This window comes from Mytilus galloprovincialis, chromosome 10 (assembly GCF_965363235.1).
Source record: "Mytilus galloprovincialis chromosome 10, xbMytGall1.hap1.1, whole genome shotgun sequence".
Classification (NCBI taxonomy): Eukaryota; Metazoa; Mollusca; class Bivalvia; order Mytilida; family Mytilidae; genus Mytilus; species Mytilus galloprovincialis.
In genome coordinates, this window is record NC_134847.1 from 11,284,922 (window position 1) to 11,312,319 (window position 27,398).

Sequence of the window (27,398 nt, forward strand, 5' to 3'; positions counted from 1 at the left end):
ATCATTATGTAAAGTTTAATTATAACTCAACAACACAATTTCGTTTATGCAAAATATCAGTTTACTTAATTGTAAGCTTTATAAGCCATTCCAGCGAGGTAACCGTAACCATCAAAAGGAACTCCATTGCCGTAAATCCATAAACCAAACCGTACTTTCTTTTTATGTTCTATTCGATGAAGCCCTGCCGATATAGGCAGACTGAAAGTGCTAAAATTGTTCATTCCTTCAGAAATGCTAAAAACACTACTTTGACTTCTTGAAGAATTTCCATCCAGGAAAAGCCCATCAGTAGCATCGCTCTGCACCGTTATGCTTATGAAGCTGTCAAACCCTGTTGGTACTACGAAGTCATATTCATAAAGGTATTGATTTACACCCGGAATCGTCATCATAAAAGGATCTCCTTTGAGTTCACTTAACCCGTGTGGATATGACGTGACAAGTATGTCTTCAGATGATGAAATAAAAGAGATCGTGTTGTAATAAAAATCAAAGAAATCTCTTGTGTTTAGTGTTTTTGATATTGTCTTGTTACCAGTTTTTATAGTTAGATTAGTACTGTTTACCGCCTGTATGCGTACAGTGTTATTTAAACGAGTAGATATATACGGAGTTATGAACATACTATCTAGTTGATTAGTGGGTAAAACTGATTCTATAAATGGATTACAGTCACCCGCTCGAATATTGATAGGTATTGCAGAATTACACTGATTACCGCTAACAACAATTACTGGTTTTGATGATGTTACCAATGTTCCTGATAGGTCTGATGAAGTTGATAACTGAAATGTGTCATACTTGTTTACCATTATTCTAATCGTTTCGTTGTTACTATACTGCTTGTTGTCATATGCTACAGATCCACTTTTCAATTTCAAATTTATACTGACAACTGTATTTTGATAACATGGTGTAAGTGCTATCATATTTTTATAACTATAAAATGCAGGTAGAGTTGGTATAATGTATTTGATAGAGGCAAATCTCGTAGGCATTGATGAATATCCCTCTGAAAAGTCGGTTCCGAGGGAAAATCCGTAAACATTTATTCCTTTATCTGAGTGAAGTTCTACTCCAGCCATATGTATCCCATCCGACGGTAAAACACTTTTACTCAGATTATATTCTGTATTACTTTTGTCCATAGTGATAGTCTGAATTTTGTTCTCGTTGAAATAACGAATTGAAAGACGTGTTGTATTTTCTGATGCTACCAACATTTTCGGCATTGCCGGTAAACCAGAATTTCCTTCTTGAAAAATTACCATGAAACTTGTGTCTTTTCCATCTGTATTGAATATATTAGATAATAACAAATATTTGGATGAAATGATTCAACAGAAAACAAAGAATTTTGGTAATACATAAGTCATACAAGTGTCTTAAAAGTATCTTTTGGATTTCATAATAATAAAATTCTAATATACTTCAAGTGAACTGGGGTTTTAATTGTGACAAACTCTAGATTTCAGCATTTGTTTTTTATGGTGTAACGTTTTGTTTACAAGTATCTTGACAATTAGACAATCGTCCATCAACGAAAATTATGTGAACTAAAACAGTTAACAATGAGCAAAACTCATATAATATTTTAGTCCATGAGTACCACATGTTAAACAATGTATTTGATAGTACTATCAGTGTGAATTTATTGACGTAGATACTCTTTCCGAATGGATTTAGCCTGTGTGGTCGTTGATACAAACCCAGGGTGCGTCGATCTTTGAAGACCCAAATGTTGCAAAACACTTTTTCTACCTCCATGACAAATATGTTGTTGTCCCCGCATATAAAGCCCCAAAAAAAATACATTTTTGTGTGTAAATCTCATTACATAAACTGCTTGATAGATGAATTAGGTATTGACAATTCACTTGGAAACTTAACAAATACCATCACGCACTTTAAATCCTTGATACTCATAGGTCTGTTCTATGTTCCTTTGGAATTTCAACCAAAGATGAAAAACTGGAACTCCATCACTGTATTGGATACCTAAACTACTTAAGTGTCCTTACAAACAACAGTATATTGCTGGGTCTTACAAGTGCTACACGAAACCTCTTTCTAAATTATTAATATTTATTTTATCAGCAATCAAAGCCGGGCTTCAAAGATATTGGGTAACTGTCATTTAGTTTTGCCATGTGATTAGGGACTTTCCGATTTGATTTCCCCCTGAGTTCAGTATTTTTGTGATTTTACTTTTTTCTAGAGGTTGCGTGAATCAGATGTGGATACTAAAAAATTCCAAAGATCTTTTAGAGTACATACAATCAATGACTCTTTCATCTTGCAATAGTATTAAAACATTTGACTTTTCTACATTTTACACAATTATTCCCAATTCCAAAGTAAAAAAAAAATTGAAAGAGTTGGTATTGCTTTGTTTCATAAAACAGAATGGCAAACGTAGATACAAGTATCTTGTCTTAGGAAGGGATAAATCCTACTTTGTAAAGAATCACTCTGCTTCAAACAAACAATTCTCTGAAACTGACTCTATCAAGATGCTTGATTTCTTGATTGACAACATATACGTGTTTTTGCAACAGACTGTCGGAATTTAAATGGGAACCAATAGTGCCTCTCTTCTTGCCGACATTTTTCTTTATTATTATAAGGCTGACTTCATACAGGAACTTCTTACGGAGAAAGATAAGAAGTTAGCAATATCATTTAACTTTACGTTCCGCTATATAGATGATGTTCTCTCACTAAATAATACAATCTTTGGTGACTGTGTTAATCTATACCATCGAACTAGAGATAAAGGATACTATAGATACAGTTAAAGGGAAAATTCGCAAAAAAAATAAAATTTGATATTATGTTTATCCTAAATAAATAAGCATATTCCCAAAATATTAAAGGTTTATTCGTCTAGATAAGTGAGTTATTAGATTTTTAAAATCGACTCTCAATTCTCGGGAAGACGCCATCTTGAAAACTAATGACCAAGGATATCTAATTACCACAAAGTCCTAGTATCCAGCATGACATGTCCGTAAATCAGTGTTCAAATGACTTGTCAAGCTGATGGATGTTCTACCCGACCAAGTAATGGAAGAAGTCTACATAGTTTCCAAAATCATCAAATCAAGTAATGGTTCACTAAGATTGATAAGAATATTTCAAAAAAATAATTTTAATTTTTTTAGAGGGTTAAATATTCAGCGTACAATGGTGAAGTCAGGTTGAAAAGCTGTAAATGACAAAAGATCGTACATTCCCCATTTCCATTCTTAGTTTTATTGGTTTTAGCTCGTCACTAAATTTACATTGTTGGCACCGAGATGCAGTTTCAAGTATTATATAGGATTTATGCTATAATAATGTAAAAGTAGTCACAATAAAGTGAAAAAAAAAGTCCGGAGGTACTTATTGTGGAGGAATTATAAACTGAGATTTATCTTTGTTGTAAAATTTTTTTGTAAATGCTTTTTTCTAACGTATAATTAAATTATTTTGGTTTTGATCTAACTTGACCAAGTTCAAAAACTTGTCTTCTTGTAATCAGCATGGCTTAATACCGGTTATTACCGAGGTATTGTAACAGTGACATCTGACAGGCTTGTTTAATTTAATACACAATGGACAAGGTCAATGAATCACGTGCGTGATTGCAAGTGAACCAGGTGTGCTCAGGTAAAATATACCATACCAATATAAAACTGTCCGTGATATACAGCCTTATGTACAAAATCTTACAAAATTTAATAGTGGTTATAAGAATAGGTATAGACCAAATTTCTATGTTATCTAAATTAAATTTTACTTTTATTTATATTTCAGCACCTATTCTTCCGTTTTATATATAATTGTTGGTCCCGTTATTTTTAATCAGTTCTTCCCGTTTGTACCCTCACATATGTGACTTCATTTTCACTCTAGAAAACAGTGCTATATTTCAAAATGAATGCCGTTTTTTATAATTGTTCATTCATTTTACATGTGAAACTGAGACTACTATAACACAGAGATTGGTCACTACCGATTTATCGTGTAATGTGAGTCGCCACATATTTAGTTATAGTAGTCTCAGTGTGAAAAAAGAATATCAATTAGGAAACTTCGGACTATACAAATGCAGAATATACTGTGCCGGTTTGCTTTCGTCTAACGAGATAAGAGAAATGAGAAAAAAAACTGTCGTAAAAACAAGCACGCTCAAATCAAAATAAAAAAAAATATGTGAGTAAAAATAAACTGGATCAGAAAAATTAACAATCTTTGATCTCGAGTGTATTGTTAATAAATTTATTTGTTTTTATAGTATAGCTTCTTCCATTATCCAAATGATATCAGATAATCTATAGTATTTCATAAGATTAACCCTTCCGATGTCACTAGAATATGAGACTATGTGTTATAGTGGTATCAGCTAAAATCTAATGCCAATTATAACGCTAGAAGTAAAAATTTAATACAGGTACACCTTTCATTTGGTCATGGCTGTCAAATGTCTAAATTTAAGTGTTCCCGTACATTTTTTGCCTAATTAGTACATTTAAAATGCTTGTGTAAAACTAGTTTTATTTTCCCTTTTAAAAAATATAAATAAATGATAAGAGTGTATATCATTTCATTCCGACAACTATATTTAATTTCCAGACTTTTACCGGTTCATTTCTTAGTTAAGTAACTTCTTTGAATTCAAATAAAATAATAGCACCAAATATAATTGAATAATTCCACGGCGATTCACTTGTATTTGTCAACACCTTGAAAATGTATTTTAAATTTGTGTATTAAACTTGACCTCCTGGCGTATAACCCCCTGATCCGAATAGACAGTCACACCTGGCACGGTGTGCCCTAGAGGCCAAGCTAATTACCGATCTGCAAATAACATTTCACCTTTATACAGGTCTTTCACGAGTATTGTCTGAGATTAATACACACATCGCATACATAAAGTCAGAGCGTAGATAGTAAAAGGTCAATACAGTCCGGAATGCGGTTCGATAAAATTGCTCCCCTTGTTTATTTCGCTCTCCTGTCAATTCGTGTAATTTCGCTACTTCCAAAGGTAGACGCTACAACGATGGGTGTCTTCAAGAAAGGTACAATTATAGGAATCATCTAGGAATTAGACGATCACCATTGGTATAGGTGAGTTGTTTAATAGTTGTTGCATTGGAATAAGTGCATGTTTTGGATTAATTCATAATCAGAAATAGTTGGGAAGGGGAGAAACGTGTTGCTACGGGTACCCGGAAAGGCCGGGACGAATTTCAAAAAAAAATCTAGAGACGATCGTTCTGAGTGTGCCACCTACACATTCAAACGTGTGCACAAGCACAGTATTCCCTATCTATGTAATGTGTTTTTATAATTATGTGATATAGAGCAAAAAAAGGTAGCAGTTTTTTGTGTCGTGTTGTTAAGCATTTCCAGGGGAGATAATGTTACTTTTCACGGTGTGTTTGATAGGTTTGTTACATTGTAACATCATATAATACACAATCATAAAGTGGATCAAAATAGCCTCTCACACTCTATTAACTGAATTTCAATTATTCTATTTACCGTAGTGCTATTATATAAGACTTCGGAGGTTCATATCACTAATATTCAACGTTTTTATATCGAGTTTTTTTTTACTATTGTTATTGAACGGTTCATTATAGTAAAAAAAAATCCAATAAAATCGTTGAATGTAAATGACATGAACCTCAGAAGTCTTATATACTGTCCTTTAATATATTAGACCGGAGGTTCATATCATTTACATTCAACATTTTTTATCGAATTTTTGTTTACTTTCAATAATGAACGGTTCAACGGTTCAACATTGGTAGTTAAAAAAAAAATCCGATAAAAATTAATGGTTCAACATTGATAGTAAAAAAAATCCGATAAACATGTTGAATGTAAATGATATGAAGCTCCGAAGCCTTACATTATTGTACTATCGTTTATTAGTTCTTTATCCTAACAAAATGTTTTTTTGTGGTGTATATTACAAAAAAAAAAGGGGGGGGGGTCTTTTAAAAACACCGAAATACCTACAATATCTGTTTACAGGATGAGATGGATATTTCGTATTCTAAAACTAATTTTTCTCACGTGTTTGTTGGATATATGTTGAAAATACAGACAAATGTTTAGTACGTATACCCATCCCCTCTTTTTCAATTCACTAGTTCAAGATACAGCTCTGAAGAATATGCAATAACCTAACATTGATAATTTAGCTAACAATAAATTCAGTACATTTTCTAACAAGCGAAGACCAATGAAAACATTTGATATGATGTGAAAACATGGCCAATTAAGTAAGATCTTCGTAGACATAAATGATAATTCAATATTTTCGATTCATATTCTAGTATATTTAATAACATGTTTATATTTTGTGACGTATCTGATGTATAAATCCATTGCCAGATCCGGGAAAGAGCTCTTAGTTCCGATCCGTTTGTACGGGGAACATGTGGTTGCAACCCCCTCTTTAACTGCCTGTTCGATTTTTTGTTTGCAGTGTCGAAAAGGGAGAAAGACGGCAGTTTTATCAAGAAGTTATGTGAAAGTTCTGCTATACATCTGACAGTCAGGAATTATTCTGAAGTATACACATGTCGACCAGAGGCATGGAGAGGGTACCATCACAGATGCTTATCTGAGATTTCAATTTGAACTAAAGAAAGCAATATATAAAGATATGTTGGAGAAATAATCTATATGAATAAAGTTAGGCCACAAAAAGGAACTTATTTTTTTTATATACAGAATTTGTCAAACGTATCCATAACAGAAGAGATGTGAATGCATCCTTCATAGCCTTGTAATACTGATGGTAATAATTTATATAATTTCTGAGATGATATAGCAGTGCCATTGGTTTCCCCTTTCTCCTTCTTCAAAGAACTTCGTTCTTATGTTGTACTGTTATACCACTGTCCCAGGTTAAGGGGAGGGTTGGGATCCCGCTAACATGTTTAACCCCGCCACATTATTTATGAATGTGCCTGTCCCAAGTCAGGAGCCTGTGATTCAGTGGTTGTCGTTTGTTTATGTGTTACATATTTGTTTTTCGTTCATTTTTTTACATAAATAAAGCCGTTAGTTTTCTCGTTTGAATTGTTTTACACATTGTCTTATCGGGGCCTTTTATAGCTGACTATGCGGTATGTGTTTTGCTCATTGTTGACGACCGTACGGTGACCTATAGTTGTTAATGTTTGTGTCATTTTGGTCTTTTGTAGATAGTTGTCTCATTGGCAATCATACCACATCTTCCTTTTTATATTGATCATCTGAACTCTTTTTTTTTTTAAATTGGAGCCCTGTTCAAGAAGAGTTAAAAGAGCATATGCTTAATTTTCGTTATTTTTTAGAATCATCATTTTTTTTAAATGAAACGGTCTGTATATTCTACATAAAATATGCCAGTCAACCGTAAATATTAACACCCCAAAAAGGTCTTTAGTATATTCATTTGTCAACTTACAGAATATGTCAAAGGTTTAAGCATCCCAACCATTACCAAGTGACTTGAGTTTTTGATTATCAATAACAAGCAAACTCGATATTTTCCATAACATCATAATAGTTCCGTTTAATTATTAAAAAAACAAAGGAGTAACTCTTGTACAAAACTGTAACAGATTATCAAAGACTGTCTAGTAAGTACAATTTTAACCTAAGCCCCTGCTCTTAAAGCACCGTCTTAGCAACGGCTTGGTTGATTGTAAGTGTTTGGTGCAGAGACAAAATACTTGAGACAATAGCATGAAGGTAAGTATGTATAAGAACAACGTTTTCAAGAAGATAGGCGGATTCGAGCGGGGGGGGGGGGGGATTGTTAGATTAAACATAGTGAATCACTGAAGCATATCTGGAGCGAGCTCTCCGTAGCTCCGTCAGTGCCCCCCCCCCTTTTCCCTGTAAAATTCTGGATCCGCCACTGAATATTGGTTTGAACAGTGTGATGGAAGTCTTCAAATGTATATAAAAACAAATTAATGAAAGTCTTTGTGCTGGTTATTGAAGGTAAACTATTAAGAAAAGAAAAAGATATAAATAGTAAATTCAAATCTTATGAATCGTATGAATAATATTGGCGAACAAAAAAAGTATCACATTATGTCGTCTGACGATTTTAAGATGCTATAAGATAGACTGAAAATGTATCGAAAAATATAGCACAAAAGAAATCATGAAATAACTCGGTGCAATCCCAATTTTAGATGCAAACACACGAAAAGAAAAACAAAATCACACCATATCGCTCCACATGACACAAAACAAAAACCAACTGCAATCAACAAATAAGACGCAAAGAGTCACAAGAAATGAAAAAAAATCCATTCGCGGGCAACTACCAACTTATTATATACTGTATGATCGAACACAAACATAGCCAAAATATGACACTCGAGAAATAAGACCCAAACTAAATAACAAGTAATTGCAAGATCAATAAATGATGCATAAAAAATAATTCCGAACAACAATGGGTTGCTACCCCAAAAACTAAACTTCACAATGATCAACCAATCCGGGTTACTGTATAACTAAGGTGTAACAAAATGTGTAACAAAACTTTTTTAAATATTACAGAAATTATGACTATCGGTGTAATTGTAATTGTTTAAGAAAAAACATGTCAAGCATGCAAATATTATTTAAAAGAAACTAGTTTTAATCACTTAAAAGTCATGTGATGTTACATATATAGGACGGGTGTGTTCGATGCGTAAATTAATTAACAAAACACCGTCATATAACATCCAACTTTGAAGTTGCGTCTTAATGTCAAATTTAGGTGTGCCACATTGGGAATGGTCTTAAACGATTGACAATTCATTTCTCAATTTTTGGAATTTTTCCTAGATTTTTTCTATGTCCAGCAAAAAAAAGTAGCAGTTTATAAGGAGACCCCCTAAATGACGTAACAGCTCGATTTATGGTCGTTTTAAAAACGATTGTTTGCAAGTTACATTGGGAACAAGTGTACAATATGAAAACTAATCAACGTGAATGCAAATATTTTTAATGACTTTACGGAAAGTAACTTTTGTGACATCTTGACAACTGTATACAATGTTCATTACACTTTTCTACCTTCTAAACACAAGAGGTCGAATTCTTTTGTTCTATTTAAACCGCATATCGGACTGAATAAGCGTAAACCTATATATTGTCTTAACTGTAAAAGTTATATACTTTAATTTATTCACTTTATCAGTCTCAAAAAGTATAAATTTAAGCAAAAGAAAATAATTATAATAATTTCTTGTGCTGTCTACAAAAATAAATCGAAATATATACGGTAAATATAGAATTTGTTCTAATGAATGTGTACAACTGCACGACTGTGCGTTTCATTTTCTTATTATCGGATGGTTATTAGATATAGCATTAGTCATCGGCACGCTTACGATAACGGTAAAATATGATTAAAAACCAAGACTCTTAATTATTGTATTTTAAATCCCGGCATGCAAAAACCAGGAGAAAACGTCACGACCTACAGGAAGTAGTTAATATTTTTTCATTATATTAATTATTGAATTTCTCCTTTATTACTGCACATATAGCAATAAAACTCTGAATATATATATTATGTCATAATGAACATATTTAAACCATAAGTAAAAATCGCGAATTTTCCCTTTAATAGGCCAGACGCGCGTTTCGTATACATAAGACTCATCAGTGACGCTCAGATCAAAACAGTTAAAAAGCCAAACAAACACAAAGTTGAAGAGCATTGAGGACCCAAAATTCCAAAAGTTAAGTCTGCCTCATGTATTTTGACTTAAATCTAGAAATTGACAGTGAAGGTCGATTGAAACAAAACGTTACGACAAAAGAGTTGATTTCAGCTTCCCAATTGATATTTTTTCCTTTTCTATGTTGCAACATTGCAGCAGCACCTGCATACGGAATATGTATCTTTCAATTGATACGATATTCCCGTGCTTGTAGTTCATATCATGATTTCCTTGATAGAGGGTTGCTGCTCACAAATTAAGGAAGCTAGTAAACCTAGAGTTCCAAAAGGTGAACATGAAATCATCCCTTAGACAATTTTACGGACGCCACCCCGAGTTGGTTAACCGTTATGAAATAACCGTTTCACAGATCTTGAGCAGGATCTGCATACCCTTCCGAAGCACCTGGGATAACCCCAAGTTTTTGGTGGGGTTCGTGTTGCTTAGTCTTTGGTTTTCTTTGTTGTGTCTTATGTGCTATTCTTTGTCTGTTTGTCTTTTATTTTTTAGCCATGTCGTTGTCTGTTTGTTTTCAATGTATAAGTTTGACTGTCCCTCTGGTATCTGTCGTCCCTCTTTTACAGAAGCACAAACATAATGGCATTCTGGAACTGGAACAGACACATATAGAGACAAATATAAAACCTAATCTTGAAGTGTTTTAAAATGTTTTTTGCACCACTTTTTGGAATTTTAGGTCATGAGTGCTCTTCAACTTCATGAAGACGAAACCCATGTTTGTCGTATCAAATTATAATCCTGGTACCTTTGATAACTATTAGTGCATAATTTCTACTATGAAAGTAAACACAATGAAAAACTGGACACTTCCTACGCATGAAAGGTTGAGTGGTGGTCGCATATCGTCCCGTGGACGAAAATATTTTAAATATACTACCGTAGTATATAGGGAGAATGCTCATGTCAATACCATTTGGGAGAGATAAACGTTGTGAAAGTGCAGACAAGATAGTTTCATATAACACGATTTTGTTCGGCCATTTCTAATAATTTTTGAAAATACGAAGTCTTTTACAGAGGGACATTTTTCGTAATAAACTGAAATCAAACATATATTAGTTATGCATCGAAATTGAAGCGACATGGCTTTTATAACTCATGTGATTTTTATAAAACTTTTGTCTTATCTGGAAATTAGAAAAAAGAAAAAGATACAAAGGGGTCAATTAAACAAACAAAACCATACTAATGAGATAAAGCACAAATTGAAAACCTAAAGAAACAATCTAAGTAATACAATGCGATTAATACACCAGCTAGCATGCGAGTTACCCTCAGCCAAGAACCAAAATTGTTTATCAGATTGACTGTGTTTTACTTACAGAATAACAAAATAAAATTTAGAATAGAAATGGGGAATATGTCAAAGCGACAACAATCCAACCAAAGAGTAGACAACAGCCGAAGGCCACAAATGGGTCTTCAACGCAGCCATGTTCAGTAAAAATGTATGTCACACTAAACTCCAAAACATATAAATGAACTAAAACAAGATACAAAAATACAAAACTAACAAAGGCCAGAGGCCCCTGACCTGGGACAGGCGAAAAAACGCGGCGGGGTTAAATATGTTTTGTGAGATTTTCCGTTCGGGGTTTAGTATCATACATCCTAAAATATATGAGAAGAACATAACCCGTATCATGCCAACAACTGGTTTCAGAATTAAGATTTCAGATGCAAAAACCCTGTGAGTGAATCAATAATAATGCCAAAATATGATCTCCTTAATAACTTAACTAGAGTATCGTAACTTTATCCTTTCCGAATAAGTATGTTTAAAGGTTTATGTTAGCTTTTGAGGTGAATGCCGACATGCTTGTGCTTTGTAAAGCATATTATCATAAAATATTGGATGTGAAAAACCTGAAGTATCAGATTTTTGTGTTGATTTATATTTACGAATGATGTCCTTGTAATTAAATACGTTGGTACATACACAAGCAAATCAAACAAGTTGAGATATGAAAACACCATATGATGCTGACAAAGGAATGTGACCATCAAAAATGAATAATTAATAATAGGAAATGAAAAATCATCTCTTTTATTATAAATTTTGGTATGAAGCATGGTTTTAAATAGCAACTGAACTGCAAGTATACCAAATATCAAAAAACTTTGTAATTATCATGTATTCCATTATGTATACTGAAATAGCTAAATAAAGAAGGTATGACAGCACCTCATACCACAACGACTAATTCGTATGAAGTATTTTCTTTCTTGAATAATGAAGAATAACTCATTGTACAGGTTTCTGGATACGAAAATTAAAGACAGCTATTTCCGACGGAAGCAACGACAGAATTGATGTGCTTTGTATGTTCAAGTCACAGTAATCGAAAACATACAAAACATGTAGTTCTAAAACCTTAAGATTTCAACGTATTTATATTATTTTCCATGCAATTATTAAAATTCATTTTGCTATTTCAAGAAGCAAAAACACAGTCGTTATTGAGTTGTTATTCATTTGTGTGATGTATTTGAGCTTTTGATTTTGTTATTTAAATAGGTACTTCCGTTTTCCATTTTCCGAGGAGTTCGGGTTTGGGTTTTTTTGGAGGTTTTTTTGGTTTGTTATTTTTGCTTTAAACAAAACTTATGAAACCTCTTTTTAAGTAGAATGTGTATGATGCTATCAATTTTAGAAATATTTTTTATCGAAAATTTGTACTGAACAAATCCCTGAAAATTTCATATTTAAAACTCTTGTCATTTCGTGAAAATTAATCACACTAATTACATCCAAGATTCCTAAACCCCAAGAGTATAAACCTTAACCCTACAGAACGTCAATTTCAAATTCCCAAAATTCTGTTGTTCATTGTTCCAATACTTATCCTAAGATCATCCCTAATTTTTGGTTGGGTTCGTGTTTCTTAGACTTTATTTTTCTATCTTCTTTGTGTACTATTGTTAGTCTGTTTGGTGCTTTTTGTTCTTTTGTAGCCATGGCGTCGTCATTTTTTTTTTATCTATGAGTTTGAATGAGAACACGGGTTTCGCACCTTTTCAAAAAGTTCAAGGATGTTAATTATTTACTCTCTCTGCTATAACTAAAGATCTTGGAATTCTCATCAAATTTGGGACTCCAACAAATACCCCTATATATCTTTCACCAAATATGGGCTTATAGAAAATCTCAAATCCGAGGTTCTGTCCTGCGCTATTAACATGAAATGGACGATCAAGCTCTCCCGTTTGTATATAGGTTTCCTAAACTTCACATAAATCCTTTTAAAGAACGATATATAGCCTAGATATTCGACAAAGAAGCTTTCTCGAGTCCTTATCGTCATTCCTTTCTATCCTAAAAGATAGCCGTCACAAATATTGTAATTAGATATATTCAACTAGTGGTGTTATTCGAATATGGATTTTATTACAAATATCTTCAAAACTACTCAAAAATCTTAAATAACAATCTTTACAATTGTGCTGACAAATCAAAACCTAATAATTGTTTACGCTCTGCACTACTATTCTCTAAGCTCATATGAACAATCGACTATTTATGTTCTTTAAACAGTGCTTTTGTACAGAAATTAAAAATGTAGATACAAGTTCCTTGCTTAAGTCTTTGAAAAATCTTACTTTGTGAAAAACACTGATTCCTACAAGGAATACATAGAAAATTAGGTCATCAAAATGCTGGACTTTTTTTATCGTATGCATTCTGTTGAGTTTCATCTCAACAGAAAGTTGATATAGTAATAGGTAAAAGGTATGCACTCCTATTGGATGTTTGTTTTTCATTTGAATCACTATTAATACAGAAGCTTCAAAAAGACAAAGCGAAAAAGTGTTTTTGTTTCTCTTTCAAATTAATTGATGATGGTCTGTCACTCCAGTACATATATATAATTGATTGTTTGCATCTTTTATATCCTGTATCATGCATGAACGAGAGGCAACAAACAATCAATGAGTCATACATTTCAGTGAACTTGGTTATTACAGAAACTGCAAGGTTTGCGTGATATCTTGATATTTTCCTTTATATTGACACATATATTATTTCTGTACCTTTTACTGACAACAAATTGGATGCAACTAATGATGCCCACCATAATTTTCCCTTCCTTGCCAATGTTGTCAATTAATTAATCGAACTAACTTATGTAATATCCACTAGCAGAATATTTTAAGACGACTGTAGCACTAGTTTGGGTGGGATTCTATGAAACATGTTTCAGATAGGTTTTGCAAGTTCTAACACAAAAGATATCATGAATCAGTTTATATTTCAAAGAGTTGTCAACCCCAACTGACGACAAGAGGACTTCGGCTTTCCCATGAATATTCCCTGATGAAATAGTTCTAATATAATGTGAGCAGTAAAATCTCTTATGAAAATATGTCGTTTAGACTTTTTAAATCGAGAAACATATGTAGGTGCTACTGAAATATTTCTACATGAAAATGTAGACAATCAATGTCACAAGAACTTGAACTACTTGAAACTGACAAAATAGTGTGTTCTGTAATGACATTTTGAAAGGTGATACCAATTAAATTTTCATAATTTTTATATGACTTGCATATTAGGGAAAATGTTGATATGATTTTTCGAGAGGAATTCCGGTAACTGTTGGTGACGTTAAATATTTTTTGATAGACGACGTTGACCTAACTTTTTTCGTAACTAAAGTAAAGAAGATGTTGGCGATAATAACCCAATCCTAACCATGATATATATTCAGGCGCCAGGTCTATTCAATGACACAAATATACAATTTACGTGTGATATATGTTACGATTATGGAAAATGTATTCCTTATCTCCAATTCTAAAAAAAATAACAGGACTTAACGCCTTTTTAAAGAAATTCTTTTGTGTTTAAAATGAAACAAGTCACCAACAAACATATCATAAAAGTCCTTCAGACCTTTATTTGTTTGTGAGTGAATTGTTCGAGTTTATACAACAATGAATTCCTTTAAAAAGGCGTTTAAGATGGTACTTAACATATTCACTAAAATTAATTTGGCTCGTTTAATTTTCATAAAATTTTGACAAAGAATTTTGTCAGAAAAATTACACTGGTTATATAGCAGTTTGACAAAAACTAATTTTGATCATTGAGAAGATTGTTTGTCGGTTTGTCTTTTCCATTTTTACCCATGGCGTTGTCAGTTTATTTTAGATTTATGAGTTTGACTCTCCCTCTGGTATCTTTCGTCCCTCTTTTAATATTCCCTCAACAACAAAATGTAATTAATCGTTTTGCCGAAATTACAGAGTTATCTTCCTGTAGTGTTAGGTACCACCTTAATCCTATAATAACACGTTTCAATAAACTAGTTTATGTATATCTTACCTGAATATTCACACTGTTTACCGAGGTATCCAGCGGCACAGTTACATCTGAAACTATCATTTAAAGACTGGCATGTTCCACCGTTGTAACACGGACGATTTATTACACAAACATCTGTACAAAGGTAAAACTTATTTTTATTTAAGCAAAGCTTAGATTTGATATAATTGAATAATACGAATATGTACTAATATAAACAAACAATGAACACATCCTCTCATAAAATATTTAGAGTTCTCATTTTGATAGTAGAAGGAAGTGACAAATATTCTTTCATTTAATTACCTGGTAAATTAGTCGTTGTATCTAATGTGGATAAGCCATTGGAGGTTGATAACTTGCTTAATGGAGTCGTTGTCTTTTTAAAACCAAAACCGTCATTGTTACACAAACTCTGACCGCAGCATGTCATGTGTGTAGTAGACCTCTTAAGTACAAGGTCACGTCGCCCAATTATTGGAAACGATATCAACTGAGATTCACAAATCTGTTACAATTAAAAACGAGTAATAGTATATATGAAAACATTATCCTATAAAGCAAGTATTATTTTTTTTAAATAGCGTTTAATTCTATTTCATCACACCCAGTATTTCTGTTGCATAATAGCCATTCGGGCATCTATATAAAAAAAAAGATTCTGTAGAACGTGTAAAAATTGAAAGATTAGAAATGGATTGTAAGGCAAACTTTTACAACGGTTGTAGTTCAATTTTGTTATAAGCTCATACAGTGCATGAATGTTAAAGCCGCCTAACCCTAGACATATCTTTAGAAATATATTTCTTCCGCTAAATGCTGTTTAAAAAATGCAGATTTGTTAATATGCTTTTATGTCACTCTTCATACACTAAACTGATATAGCAACCTTTAATACGCTTTGACAATGTTTTCCTCAAACTTAAAGTCAGATTGAAAGAAAAGTCTGAAATTAACTCCTAAAATAAATTACCAACATTAACATAAAATAACATAATCAAACATACAACCATCATTTATAGGAGGATGGAATAAATATACTATTTTCGCATTTTCTTGACCCTGCTATATTGTATCTATATTGATAGTGTCACTGGGCATAATATTCAATTATATACAAACATCGTTTATAATTATAGAATAACTAACTGAGGATTTCAAATAGAGAACAATATTTAACGAGTGACAGAACAACACATTAATTCAAGAATGCGCATAGCGCATGAGTATATTAGCAGTGTTGTTCGGTCATGAGTTGAAATTTTTTCGTTATTTGAATTCTTTGATTAGTTCTTTTTTTATTATTACATTGGAAAATGGCTATTTGTAATGAAATTAAATTAGAAAAATGTAACGATCTATATCTATTTCTAAGAATTCACAATTTGTTTTGATCCGACGTTATCGACGTCTTGACAACGCCTATTGATGTATGACGTTAGAGAAGTGAAATAACCACGTTTATTTCACATGTGATATCATTACTACCGATACCACACAATTATATTTTGGTTTCCTTTCATTGAAATGCACTATTGGTTTTGATCTTTGAATTGTTTAGCGAATGATGAGTTCATAGCAAGCGATGCTTACCTTGTCGACACCCCTGGTTTCAATTCAAGGTTCATCTGATTTCTACGAATTTTCCCTTGTTTTTATCTGTTTAATATCAGAACTTGAGAGAATATTCGAACTTTAATATATGGTCTAATTACTATATGCATAGTATGCAGTCAACCCTGATTTGCATAGTGACTTAAGAGCACAGGGGGTTCTTATTACAAACAGAAATATAGTTCGTTAAGATATTAGTATAACTAAACAGACATGTATAGTCTGAATGAATATATGTCGATGACTTTTATAATCATACGGCAAATTAAATGATTCTTAATAACATTAACTACAGCACTGTGTTTGGTTACCTTAAATTATTAAGTTAAAGTGTAAAGTAAAAAAACTGTGAATACGGAAAAGCTGTGGGAAATAGTACTTAAGCCAAATTGAATTGAACTTTCTTTTCATTTCATAGTTTCCCTGATTTGGGGTATTCAAGCCTAGCTTAAATATGTATACGATACTTTGAGCCTGAATCAGATTACATTGTGGAAACCAGAGTAAATCACACACACACACACATTTCAACTTTGAAAAAAACCTACAGTTGGGTTTATATCCTTCAAAAGGTTAACATGTTTTATTTGATCTTTGATTTGAGAGAGGTATTCAACTATAACTAGAAATAGAACTAAGTCTTACGTGCTTTTCCCTGCATCCACTTTGGTAGAACTTTTCACCAAAGTGTGTTTTTTCTTCAAGGTAACACAGCTGTGACAAAAAAATAAAATAGAATGATGAAAGATTAACTTGTGTTGATAAACCTGCTAGCCATTTTTACATCGGAGATTTTTATTAGAAAAAAATAATAAGAAAGCATAGCGATTCCTGACTAAATGAAATTAACAGGTTGCCAGCCTAACTTTTTTATGAATTTACATTTATTGCATCATACATCTGTTTATGTCGTGTACGTCTTCTTATATATTAGCTTATTAAATAATCCGATTAACTCCTCAACAAAACTATTCTTTAAATAATTATTAAAAGATAATGTTCAGTCCTTGGAAATAAGTCTTTCCTAAAGTTTTAAAATCAGCACATAATTTCAATAAGATACCTCGGATTCTGCACAAAAGGAAACCGACCGGCAAGCATTCGGATCAAGTAAACCAAGACAACTGTAACACACTTTGTCATTGACCATGCTTAAACCTACAACAGAAAACAGAAAACGTATACTATAACAGTGACAATCCTATATCAACATGCTCTAGGTATGACAAAATATCTCTTTAACCTACAATATGTGAACACATAATTTTATTGGATGTTGGTTTTTTTCATATTGTATCACGAAAAATGTTTGTTTTCCTCTCAATTGACAGTCGGCATTGCGATTTGAACCAACTACTTCCAAGGTCTTATTCACCTTAAATTGTTCCTATGTTCTTATGTGAAACATTTGAATTGCGCTATTTTTTTTATTTTTGAAAGCAGTTGCAATTATTCTTAATATGTACGTTACTGAATGTCATTTATCATTGTCTTGTCACAGCTATCGCCTATAGCTCACCATAGATACTGATATAAATGTATCTTTTTTTATATAAATTGTACTAATTCATTTAAATACCAGGTTCTCCACATCCATCGATATTGCATAAGTCTGTAGAGCAACAGTGAAAACATTTCTGTCTCCCATCAATTGTTGAAGGGTTGGTGTTGCAGGTCTGTTAAGAGATTGATTAAAGATGAAAAATTGAAACTGCTTATGAATCTACTTATATTATTGTTCTACAGATATAATATGTCATATAGAAATGCTTGAAGGTTTTCAAAGGAAAAGTTATCGATTGCAGATCTTGTAATTGTTTAATACTTTTGCGCATTGTTCACGATTTATTACGATTTAAAACTTGACACATTCTATGGACAGATAAGTTGAGCTTTTCATAGCGTTTATTTGTTTACTCTAAAATCTTAAAGTCATATGAAACCTCAAATTAAAAAAAATTATGCATATGTTTTTTTAGAACAAAATGGATAGTTTCCATTATTAAACTTATGTACATATACCTTTTACTGAAGAACATTCTTTACTTTTCTACATTGGTTAGAGGTATAGGGGGAGGGTTGAGATCTCACAAACATGTTTAACCCCGCCGCATTTTTGCGCCTGTCCCAAGTCAGGAGCCTCTGGCCTTTGTTAGTCTTGTATTATTTTAATTTTAGTTTCTTGTGTACAATTTGGAAATTAGTATGGCGTTCATTATCACTGGACTAGTATATATTTGTTTAGGGGCCAGCTGAAGGACGCCTCCGGGTGCGGGAATTTCTCGCTACATTGAAGACCTGTTGGTGACCCTCTGCTGTTGTTTTTTATTTGGTCGGGTTGTTGTCTCTTTGACACATTCCCCATTTCCATTCTCAATTTTATTTTAATTTGTCCACATTAAGAAGAAGTTTACATTTTTGTAATTGTTTGCTTCCAGGAAGCAATTCGCCGACATATTTTTCGAGTGCAAAATGACCTTAACGTGACCCTTCTCGTAAAAATCCAGTGAAAATGCCACTGAAATAAACTATTATCTAATTGTACATTTTAAACACGTGCTCAATATCCATGTTTTTTATTGCTTACTTTAAGGTGACAATCGGTAAACTTCAGAGTCAAAACACGGCATTTAATGAGCTGCCATATTTGTTAATTCATAACAGACAGAGAGGAAAAAAACTGACGATTATACGATATATTTGCGTAAAAAATGATAAAATCGTGCACAGAAGACTAAGTTTTCTGTTTGCAAAACGATGTATTATTCTTGATAATAATGATGTTTTTGTCCCAGGCGGATAACCCTGGCCTCACAACTTTTTGGAACTTTTGGTCCTCGGTGATCTTCAAATTTGTAGTTGCTATGGCTTTCGAACTTTTTTCATCTGAGCATAGTTTTGTGTGGACGTAGCGCCCGTCTGACGTATAAAATATTTTTTTAACTTGTTACCTTTTGACGGCTTTTATTCGTTTGTTTCTCGGTCCAATATTTTCTCCCATTTATTTATTGTAGCCCTGTCGTGTAATGTTGTCATTTTAATGTTATAAACACTGCAATTAAAGCAGGAGGTTTGACATGCCACAAAACCAGGTTCAGTCCACCATTTTTTCATAAAATGCCCTGTACCAAGTCAGGAAAATGGCCATTGTTACATTATAGTTCGTTTCTGTGTGTTTTATATTTCGGCGTTGTGTCTTTGTTGTGTCGTAGTTCTCTTATATTTGATACGTTTTCCTCAGTTTTAGTTTGTAACCCGGATTTGTTTCTTCTCTATCGATTTATGAATTTTGAACAGGGTATACTACTGTTGCCTTTACTTAAGATCTATACATGCATTGGTTCAAGTATTGGATAAACTTTTTTTTGCACCAGTCACTCGTTTCAAATGACTTTAATATGAATTTGTGTTGCATTACATACCAACAGTTTACATTTTGTTTCAATAATAAGTTATGAAATGAATAACAGGATTAAATCTATAAATGTTTGGAATGTATGTTTTTTCATCACAACATCTGATCAACTAATTTAAATAAAAGTGAAACAAAACTAAAACTAAAACTGAGATCACCCAAGTGTTGGTTAGATTTTATGGGAGTCATATTGTTCAGTCTTTAGTTTCTAATTTTGTTTTTTATTTACTGTTCTTTGTCTTTTGGTCTTTTTGTTTTTGCGAGAGCTTAATCAGTTTATTTTCGACCTATGCGTTTGAATGTCCCTTTGGTATCATGCGACTCCATACGACATTTAAAACCGATGTAAAACATTCGGAAATTAATCAAAAAATAATAAAAGGTCGTATTCACTCTTTAGAAATTCATTTCTTAAAACTTGAAATCAAAAGGAAGCACATTAGTAAAAACAAGTTAAAGGTTTGATTGCACGAAAAAAAAACCATTATAATAGTGCAATACCGGTATATTATGCATTTATCAACATCGGCTAATAGATTAATCAGCTTCCTTTATCATACATAATCTGTAAATCAAAAATATAATAAATAATTACTTTACACATACGTTTTGAGATAAACATCCAAGGCTGAAAATCACTGCTCCATTGCTTTCCACTTGACGTTCAAGTCCACAAACCTAATAAGAAATATAAAGTTGACTTTGAAAGTTATTTGACATATTCATTGTTCACAGTAAAATAATTTATGCATTCAAATAACATAAACAACTACAGTTAAAACTTTTAATTTTGATTTTTTTTTATGTTAAGTCGTCAAAATATTAGTGTCATTACTGCAGATAGATATACTACTAATTGGACTAGGCTTCGAGAGTGTGCACCATATTGGGTTCAAATATCTAGGAATGTTTAGAAAAGCATTTCGCATATCACTCTACAAGTGCGTTTGAAGAGTAACCATCTCCTGTTTTACTTGCATTACTCGTCATTTGCAACCACAATTCTATGTTGTGTCATGTGTACTATTGTTTTTCTGTTTGTCTTATTCATTTTTAGCCATGGCGTTGTCAGTTTGTTTAGATTTATGAGTTTGACTGTCCTTTTGGTATCTTTCGTCCCTCTTTTATACAGTAAAGCCAATAAATCGTGGTTAGGAATAGATGAGTACTAATGATTAGGTCATATTGATTACTTTAGCAGTCTGGCTAAGAATCATGCAAAATGATGAAATAGTGATACACACTGTATCACAGAAATCAACAATACTTTTTGTGTTGAAAGGTCTTGTAAAGTAAGAACTAAATTTGTAATATTAAACCATTAAACACAGTATATTTTTTTGGTGCTATATTGAATATTGGGAAAATATGAACTTTCCCCACTTATTCCAGTATAAGAATTTCACTATTTTCTCCTAAGACCGGATGTTTTAAGGAAAATGTTTATATGTAAACTAAAAAGAATAATTTTCTTTAAAAAATATCAAAAAATAAAATATGTAGCCTAGTACTGATTTTAAGTAAATTTGATTTCTTTTTTATTCAAAATGGTCTAAGGGAGATAACTCATTCTAAGAAACATTACTTTCTCTTACATAACAACAGTTGTTATGTGACTGAAAAACATCCAAAGTTCATATGTTAATAGAATTAAAACATTCCTGTATCATTTTCTTTCTTTTTATGAAAATACAGAGTGGTTCATATTTAATAAAAAGGAATAAATAGTATAAAGACTATATTTTCTGAATTCACCCCTGAACTGCAATGTTTACAGTTACTCATTTCCTGTTTGCAAAGATTTTGCATCTGCTGTGTTTCATTTGACATAACACAGTTTTATTCCGTTTTAACTGTAACGGGAATCCATATCTCCTTTAAGAAGATACTGTGCATGATGTGGAAATATTTTAGAACTTTTTTAGACAAAGGCGAGTCCTTTCACAACTTTTCCAGTGCCAGTGGCATGTCATGTGTCTACCATGCCACCGAGTTCGATGCCAGTGACGAAGCTCGAGAATTCCTGTTGTTGTAGTTTTCAATTTGTCAGGACTGTATCATAATCAAAGACATTCCAACGAAGACCAGCTAGTCGGACAATAAGACTGCAACTCATACATTGTATAGAAGTACCAAGATTACATAGAAAATATCATTATCAATGTCCATGACTGCATGAGCAAGCAATGAAGCATAACATAACTTGATAACCTCTAAGGACATTTTGTGTGTTTCGTTAGGCCATGTGTGGCTTTTCACTTGACTTTCTTTTGACTGTATGTCCTGTTTATCGGAATAAATCAGAGAAAACAGTGTATACACACTCTATCCACTGTGAAAAGGGAGAGCAATGAATTACCGAGAGCAATAACAGGAGTATCCAGGCATGACCAAAACAGAAAGATCCCTAGATCATGGAGTAATAATAAGTAATAGTAATACTAACTTAATTTAATTTAAAATGATATTTTAGTCCAGTAAAATATCTAATAATAATGATGTAACTTTTTTGTTACATACAGTGAACTAAAACAAATGTTTTATACATTGTAAATCATTACCTAACCCCTCCATTTTCTATGTTTCATCTCAAAACAAGTAATACATGTACCTCTTAAAACCTTGTGGGAGTTGACCATTACCATGATCACACACAAAGAAAGGGAAATTGGCAAAATGTGTCTAAAATGTACATGTACATGTATATAATTTACAATGATTTAGCCTGACTTTGTAAATGAGGTATAGCCTAATAACCTTATAATTGCCAAAACCTCACTCATCTCCAAACTATATTCCAGACCATACATGCCATCAAGGGCGTAGCTTACATAGAGGCAACCGAGGCAGTTGCCTCGGTGGAAAAGAAAAAAAAACTTTTATTATCTTATTTGTTTTAACAATTTCAACCTGAAGCAGCAGACTAGCAACTAAACGCTTATAAACCGACTTGTATAAATACTATCTGACGTTTTGGTGTCAGTATTGATTCGTAGACGGTATCCTTTGTGAATTCAAGACTTTTTGAAACATTCCCTCCCCTTATTGGAAATCCCTTTGCGGTGGTTTTCAGTAATCTAAATATATCCGAGTAAAAGAAATCGACACAATTGAAGCTAACACATTTATATTTAATCCTACTGCAAGCAAAGTCAGTAGAATAGATCATGATGAAGATCCAACTTACGAGACTCCAAGTTCTCAAATCGCATTTAGAATGGTGCCAAAATAAAGAAGGAAAATAATATATGGGCAAAAAATTATAAATGAATGTTCAAACGCTCATATAACCGGCAGTATGTGGCGAATAATGTTATATTACTTCCAAGTCATTAAACAAAAGCGTAAATTATAAGTAACAGAAAGATTACAATTTGCCTACCTGTCCATCTAAACAGTCTTTTACATATTCGCAAAACCTCGGATGTCGAATTCCTGGACAATTGAAGCAAGTTAACGCTGAAAGTAGATTAGTAGAACAATATATTTTTCATAGAAGTTCAAGCGCTTGCAGAAGTATACATTTCAGAGGATGTGGTATCATTGTCATTGAGATAAATGTCAACTAGATATTTAATGACGTAGATGATACAGCCCTCTGATGGTGTAAACTTCCAACAAAATGTGTATGGTGTAATGGTGTATGGCATATGGTGCAATGGTAGAAGGTGTATGGTGCTATGGTGTATAGTCAAATGTATGAGGAATGGTGTGATTGTGTAATGTGTAATATAAATATGGTTATCAAAAATAAAACTACGCAAAATACTGATAAGAACTGATTTTTAATCTAAACAATAATTTACAATATTGGGATCAAAATTTTTTTTTTTAAATAAATAAATAAATAATGTTGTAGTCGCACGATTTCTATGAAATTAGATAGCATTTTGGGTAATTTCGAATAGTGTACTGTAGATAGAATTGTTAGGTGTATGTTCCTAAGGTGTTCGTGTTTGGTGTATTGGCACATGGTGTATGGTGAATGGTGTTGTGGTGTATGGTGTAATGGTGTATGGTGTATGGTGCAAAGGTGTAACGTGTATGGTGTAATGGTACAAGGTGTATGGTGTAATGGTGTATGGTGTAACGGTGTATGGTGTAATGTGTAAGGTGTATGGTGCAAAGGTGTAACGTGTACGGTGTAATGGTGTATGGTGTAACGGTGTATGGTGTAATGTTGTATGGTGTAATGGTGTATGGTGAAATGGTGTATGGGGTTAGTGGAAAGTTTACTTCATCCAAGGACTGTATCAACTATGGGTCAGCAGACAGATGATAAGAACCCAATACTAAATATCAAAGCCCTTGAAATAACGATATAATTTAACAAATGAATTATCACAGGTTCTACTCATTTGAAGCAAACATTTTAAGATATTTGATGCATTCTACTATCTCGCTAGATTGTGTATGTGGATTTCAATTCAGCATTTTGATAATTAGTTCATTGTTTGTAATTTTGATGACAAGCTTTTTTGGTTTTGACGACAGGAACAGGAACTATTTAAGAGCAGAGATATGGATACGAAAAAGAGCTTTAACATGCATAATAGAAAATACAGTTTAACTCATTGCCAACTTTACCTGAAATCTCATATTCAGCACAATTACATTATGATATGAACGGAATCAGCGCTGACCTCATCATTTAAGTCATGTATATAATCCGAAACTGGCTACTAGTATTTGGCGGATGGTACAAGTGTCCTTTATTAACATAATTTACGTTCCCGGTCTATTGTTGTAAGACGGATATTCAAAGCAATGTGTTATTCGTTAAGAAACATGTAATCATTGAAGAAATATTTTTACTATACCAAGGTAAGGAAATGTTGTTTATTTGGCAATGACGAAACTTTCCGCCAGAGTAAAACAATTTGATTTAGGCATTGGTGGGTCACCAAAAAAACTTCAAACATTAGCAAAACCTATGTCATATTGTCAGACATGACAGATAGTGATACAATTCAAACGAGAAAATCAATGTCAGCCTCTGTTTAGTTGACTCCTTATTTTGGACATGCATATAAAGAATGTGATGGGTTTAGCTAATTAATGCTAACATTCATGAAACATATGACAGTGTTATAAAAGCACAAATAGAACTAAGTGAAAATCTATTGAAAATACTTGATTCATCAGATTGGCAACAAGTACAACAAAAACTAAACTTATATACAGACAAATCAATTAGTTGATATGTTCACTTACCAGAGGAATTCTTTAATAATAAGCTTCCATAAAGTAGGAATAAACCTAGACGAAATTACATAATAACGTAACGTTTAGATAAGGACTATACATAAAAATTAAGCGATAGATATCATACAAAATTGACATTAAAACTCACAATTCGAAAACATTGCGAAAATTTCATATAAAAATGATAAAAACGACTAAACGATAAACAACAGATTACAACACACAACATAGAAAACTATAAACTGAGCAACTAATACTACAGCATAAACTGGAGTTTATCTCGGGTAATCCGGGAGAGTTTAGGTGTCATACCACCAATTAAAAGTCCCTATCTGTTCAACCAAATTTTACAATTTTCACAGCTTTCTAAATATTTTACCTTAAGTTTAACTTCATAGAAACCAGGTATATCCTGAATCGTGCATGTATCAGCTTTCTACATGCCAATTTTCAACAGATGTTTAAAATCATATTAAAAAGAAAAGGTCTTCCGAATAGAGGTACCACTAAAAAAAAACTGGTTTTCTGGAAATCTTAAATTAGTATACTATGGAGTGCATTAATCATCAAATTTGAATGCAAACTCATAAACAAGTAAATTTTAGGTCAAAATGGTTCTAATATATTTCTCTTTCACCAAAAGTTTCATTTTTGCCAATTTGTTGGTTAGTTTAAGTAAACAATGACATCAAATGCGCTATTTTTTGTCCGAGTAGGCCTACTTTCACGTTCTAAATTTGAGGGAGTAATTGGTGGTATGACACCTTTATATCGGTAGATCATATTCCAGGACAAAAGGGGAAAATACTGTGGTTTTACAATTGGAGCATATCAGTCATCAGTAGTTAAATAGATATTTCAACTTAACTACTAAGTACTTTTCGATAAATAGATACATTTTTTGCATGCATTATTTTGCTTGTATAGAGTTTCGTCAACCTTAAATTATTTAGTGAGAGGACATCTTTTACATTGCCGAACGATTCTTTTTATTACTGCTAAGAAGCTGAAACTAAACGAATATGTTATCAATAAAAAAAATCAAGCATTTTAATCATGTCAGTTTAAGAGAATTAGTTTAATTCAGGGTAAATTTTACTAAGTACGATTTATTCCTCCCAAAGACAGATACATTGACCATTGGCATTGACCATTCTTTTAGTCTTCTGTCTTTTTATAGTTTGGAATATGGAATACTTGGGTAAAGGATAGAACAGTCGAATGTTTAAATTGTATTAGTATTAGTGCAAAAGATTAAGATCGTTTGTAACAATAACGTGTTTTGAAGTGTTGGAATGAAAATTTCCGTAGACAGGTAATATCCGATAAAACTTACAGCATTTTCGGACTGCCCTATTGTGTGACCCCTTAATAAAACTGAAATGTTTTAATTTAAACTAACAGGTTTTTAATTTTTATGTATTTCTCTGTTCGAATAATTTGCTGTTTACGTAAACAAAATCGTAAGAGTTAAGTATATCATGTATATATTAAAGCGAGGTATTTTGTTAATTTTACAATTTTTTATACATTTTAATATCGAAAAATATAATGTGTGTGCTGCCAGATACACACTCACTTTACAATTTGTAAAACAAATATATTGATATACCGTTTTAAAGTGATATAAAGAAAAGTTGTAAAAGGCATTTTTTCGTTAAATTGATAAAAAAAAAAAAGAGCCATATTCGTTATATATCAAAGAAACAATTTAGTGCTCAAGACATTAACTCTTACCTATTCTCGACATGTCTTACATTCAACTTACTCTTATCTATAATGCCGTTTACAGATCAACAATCTAACTACATAGAAAGTTTAAAAATGGGTCGATGCCAATTTTATTCAATTAAGGCAACTATTAGTTACAAAGTGTGCAATTGTCCTAATACGAGAATTTATCGGGTCAATAAAATTCACCATTTTTCACTGTGGTTAAGCTTCAGTTACCATGTAACTTCAAGTTCCGAATTAATCTATAGAAACACCCGCTAAGCTAAAAAAAAAAAAAAAAAAAAAAAGGATGGGAACACCCAAGATATATGTTTTTAGACGCAGATTTTTTGTTACTGCAATGAAATGTAGGATCAAGTCCCAACGACTGTTA

At 32.4% G+C, this 27,398-nt stretch overlaps 1 protein-coding gene across 1 annotated transcript; it reads right to left on the bottom strand.

Annotated features, from left to right (window-relative positions):
* Window positions 1-27,129, bottom strand: LOC143049832 (uncharacterized). Its single transcript, XM_076223575.1, has 10 exons — window positions 27,029-27,129; window positions 25,301-25,345; window positions 23,469-23,545; window positions 20,693-20,764; window positions 18,251-18,347; window positions 17,735-17,829; window positions 17,317-17,385; window positions 15,364-15,565; window positions 15,079-15,192; window positions 1-1,294 (listed from the first exon to the last, which is right to left on the bottom strand). Exons 1-10 carry the CDS (start codon window positions 27,039-27,041, stop codon window positions 66-68), a joined length of 2,013 nt encoding a protein of 670 aa, XP_076079690.1. The 5' UTR covers window positions 27,042-27,129; the 3' UTR covers window positions 1-65.
* Between the last annotated feature and the right edge of the window lie 269 nt (window positions 27,130-27,398).

Excerpts from the sequence above, each read along its gene's own strand:
- LOC143049832 (XM_076223575.1), bottom strand. Across the intron at positions 20,765-23,468 it reads AAGACTGTTTAGATGGACAG|GTTTGTGGACTTGAACGTCA; the intron begins GTAGGCAAATTG and ends ATTTCTTATTAG. Across the intron at positions 15,566-17,316 it reads GTGGATGCAGGGAAAAGCAC|ATTTGTGAATCTCAGTTGAT; the intron begins GTAAGACTTAGT and ends TAATTGTAACAG.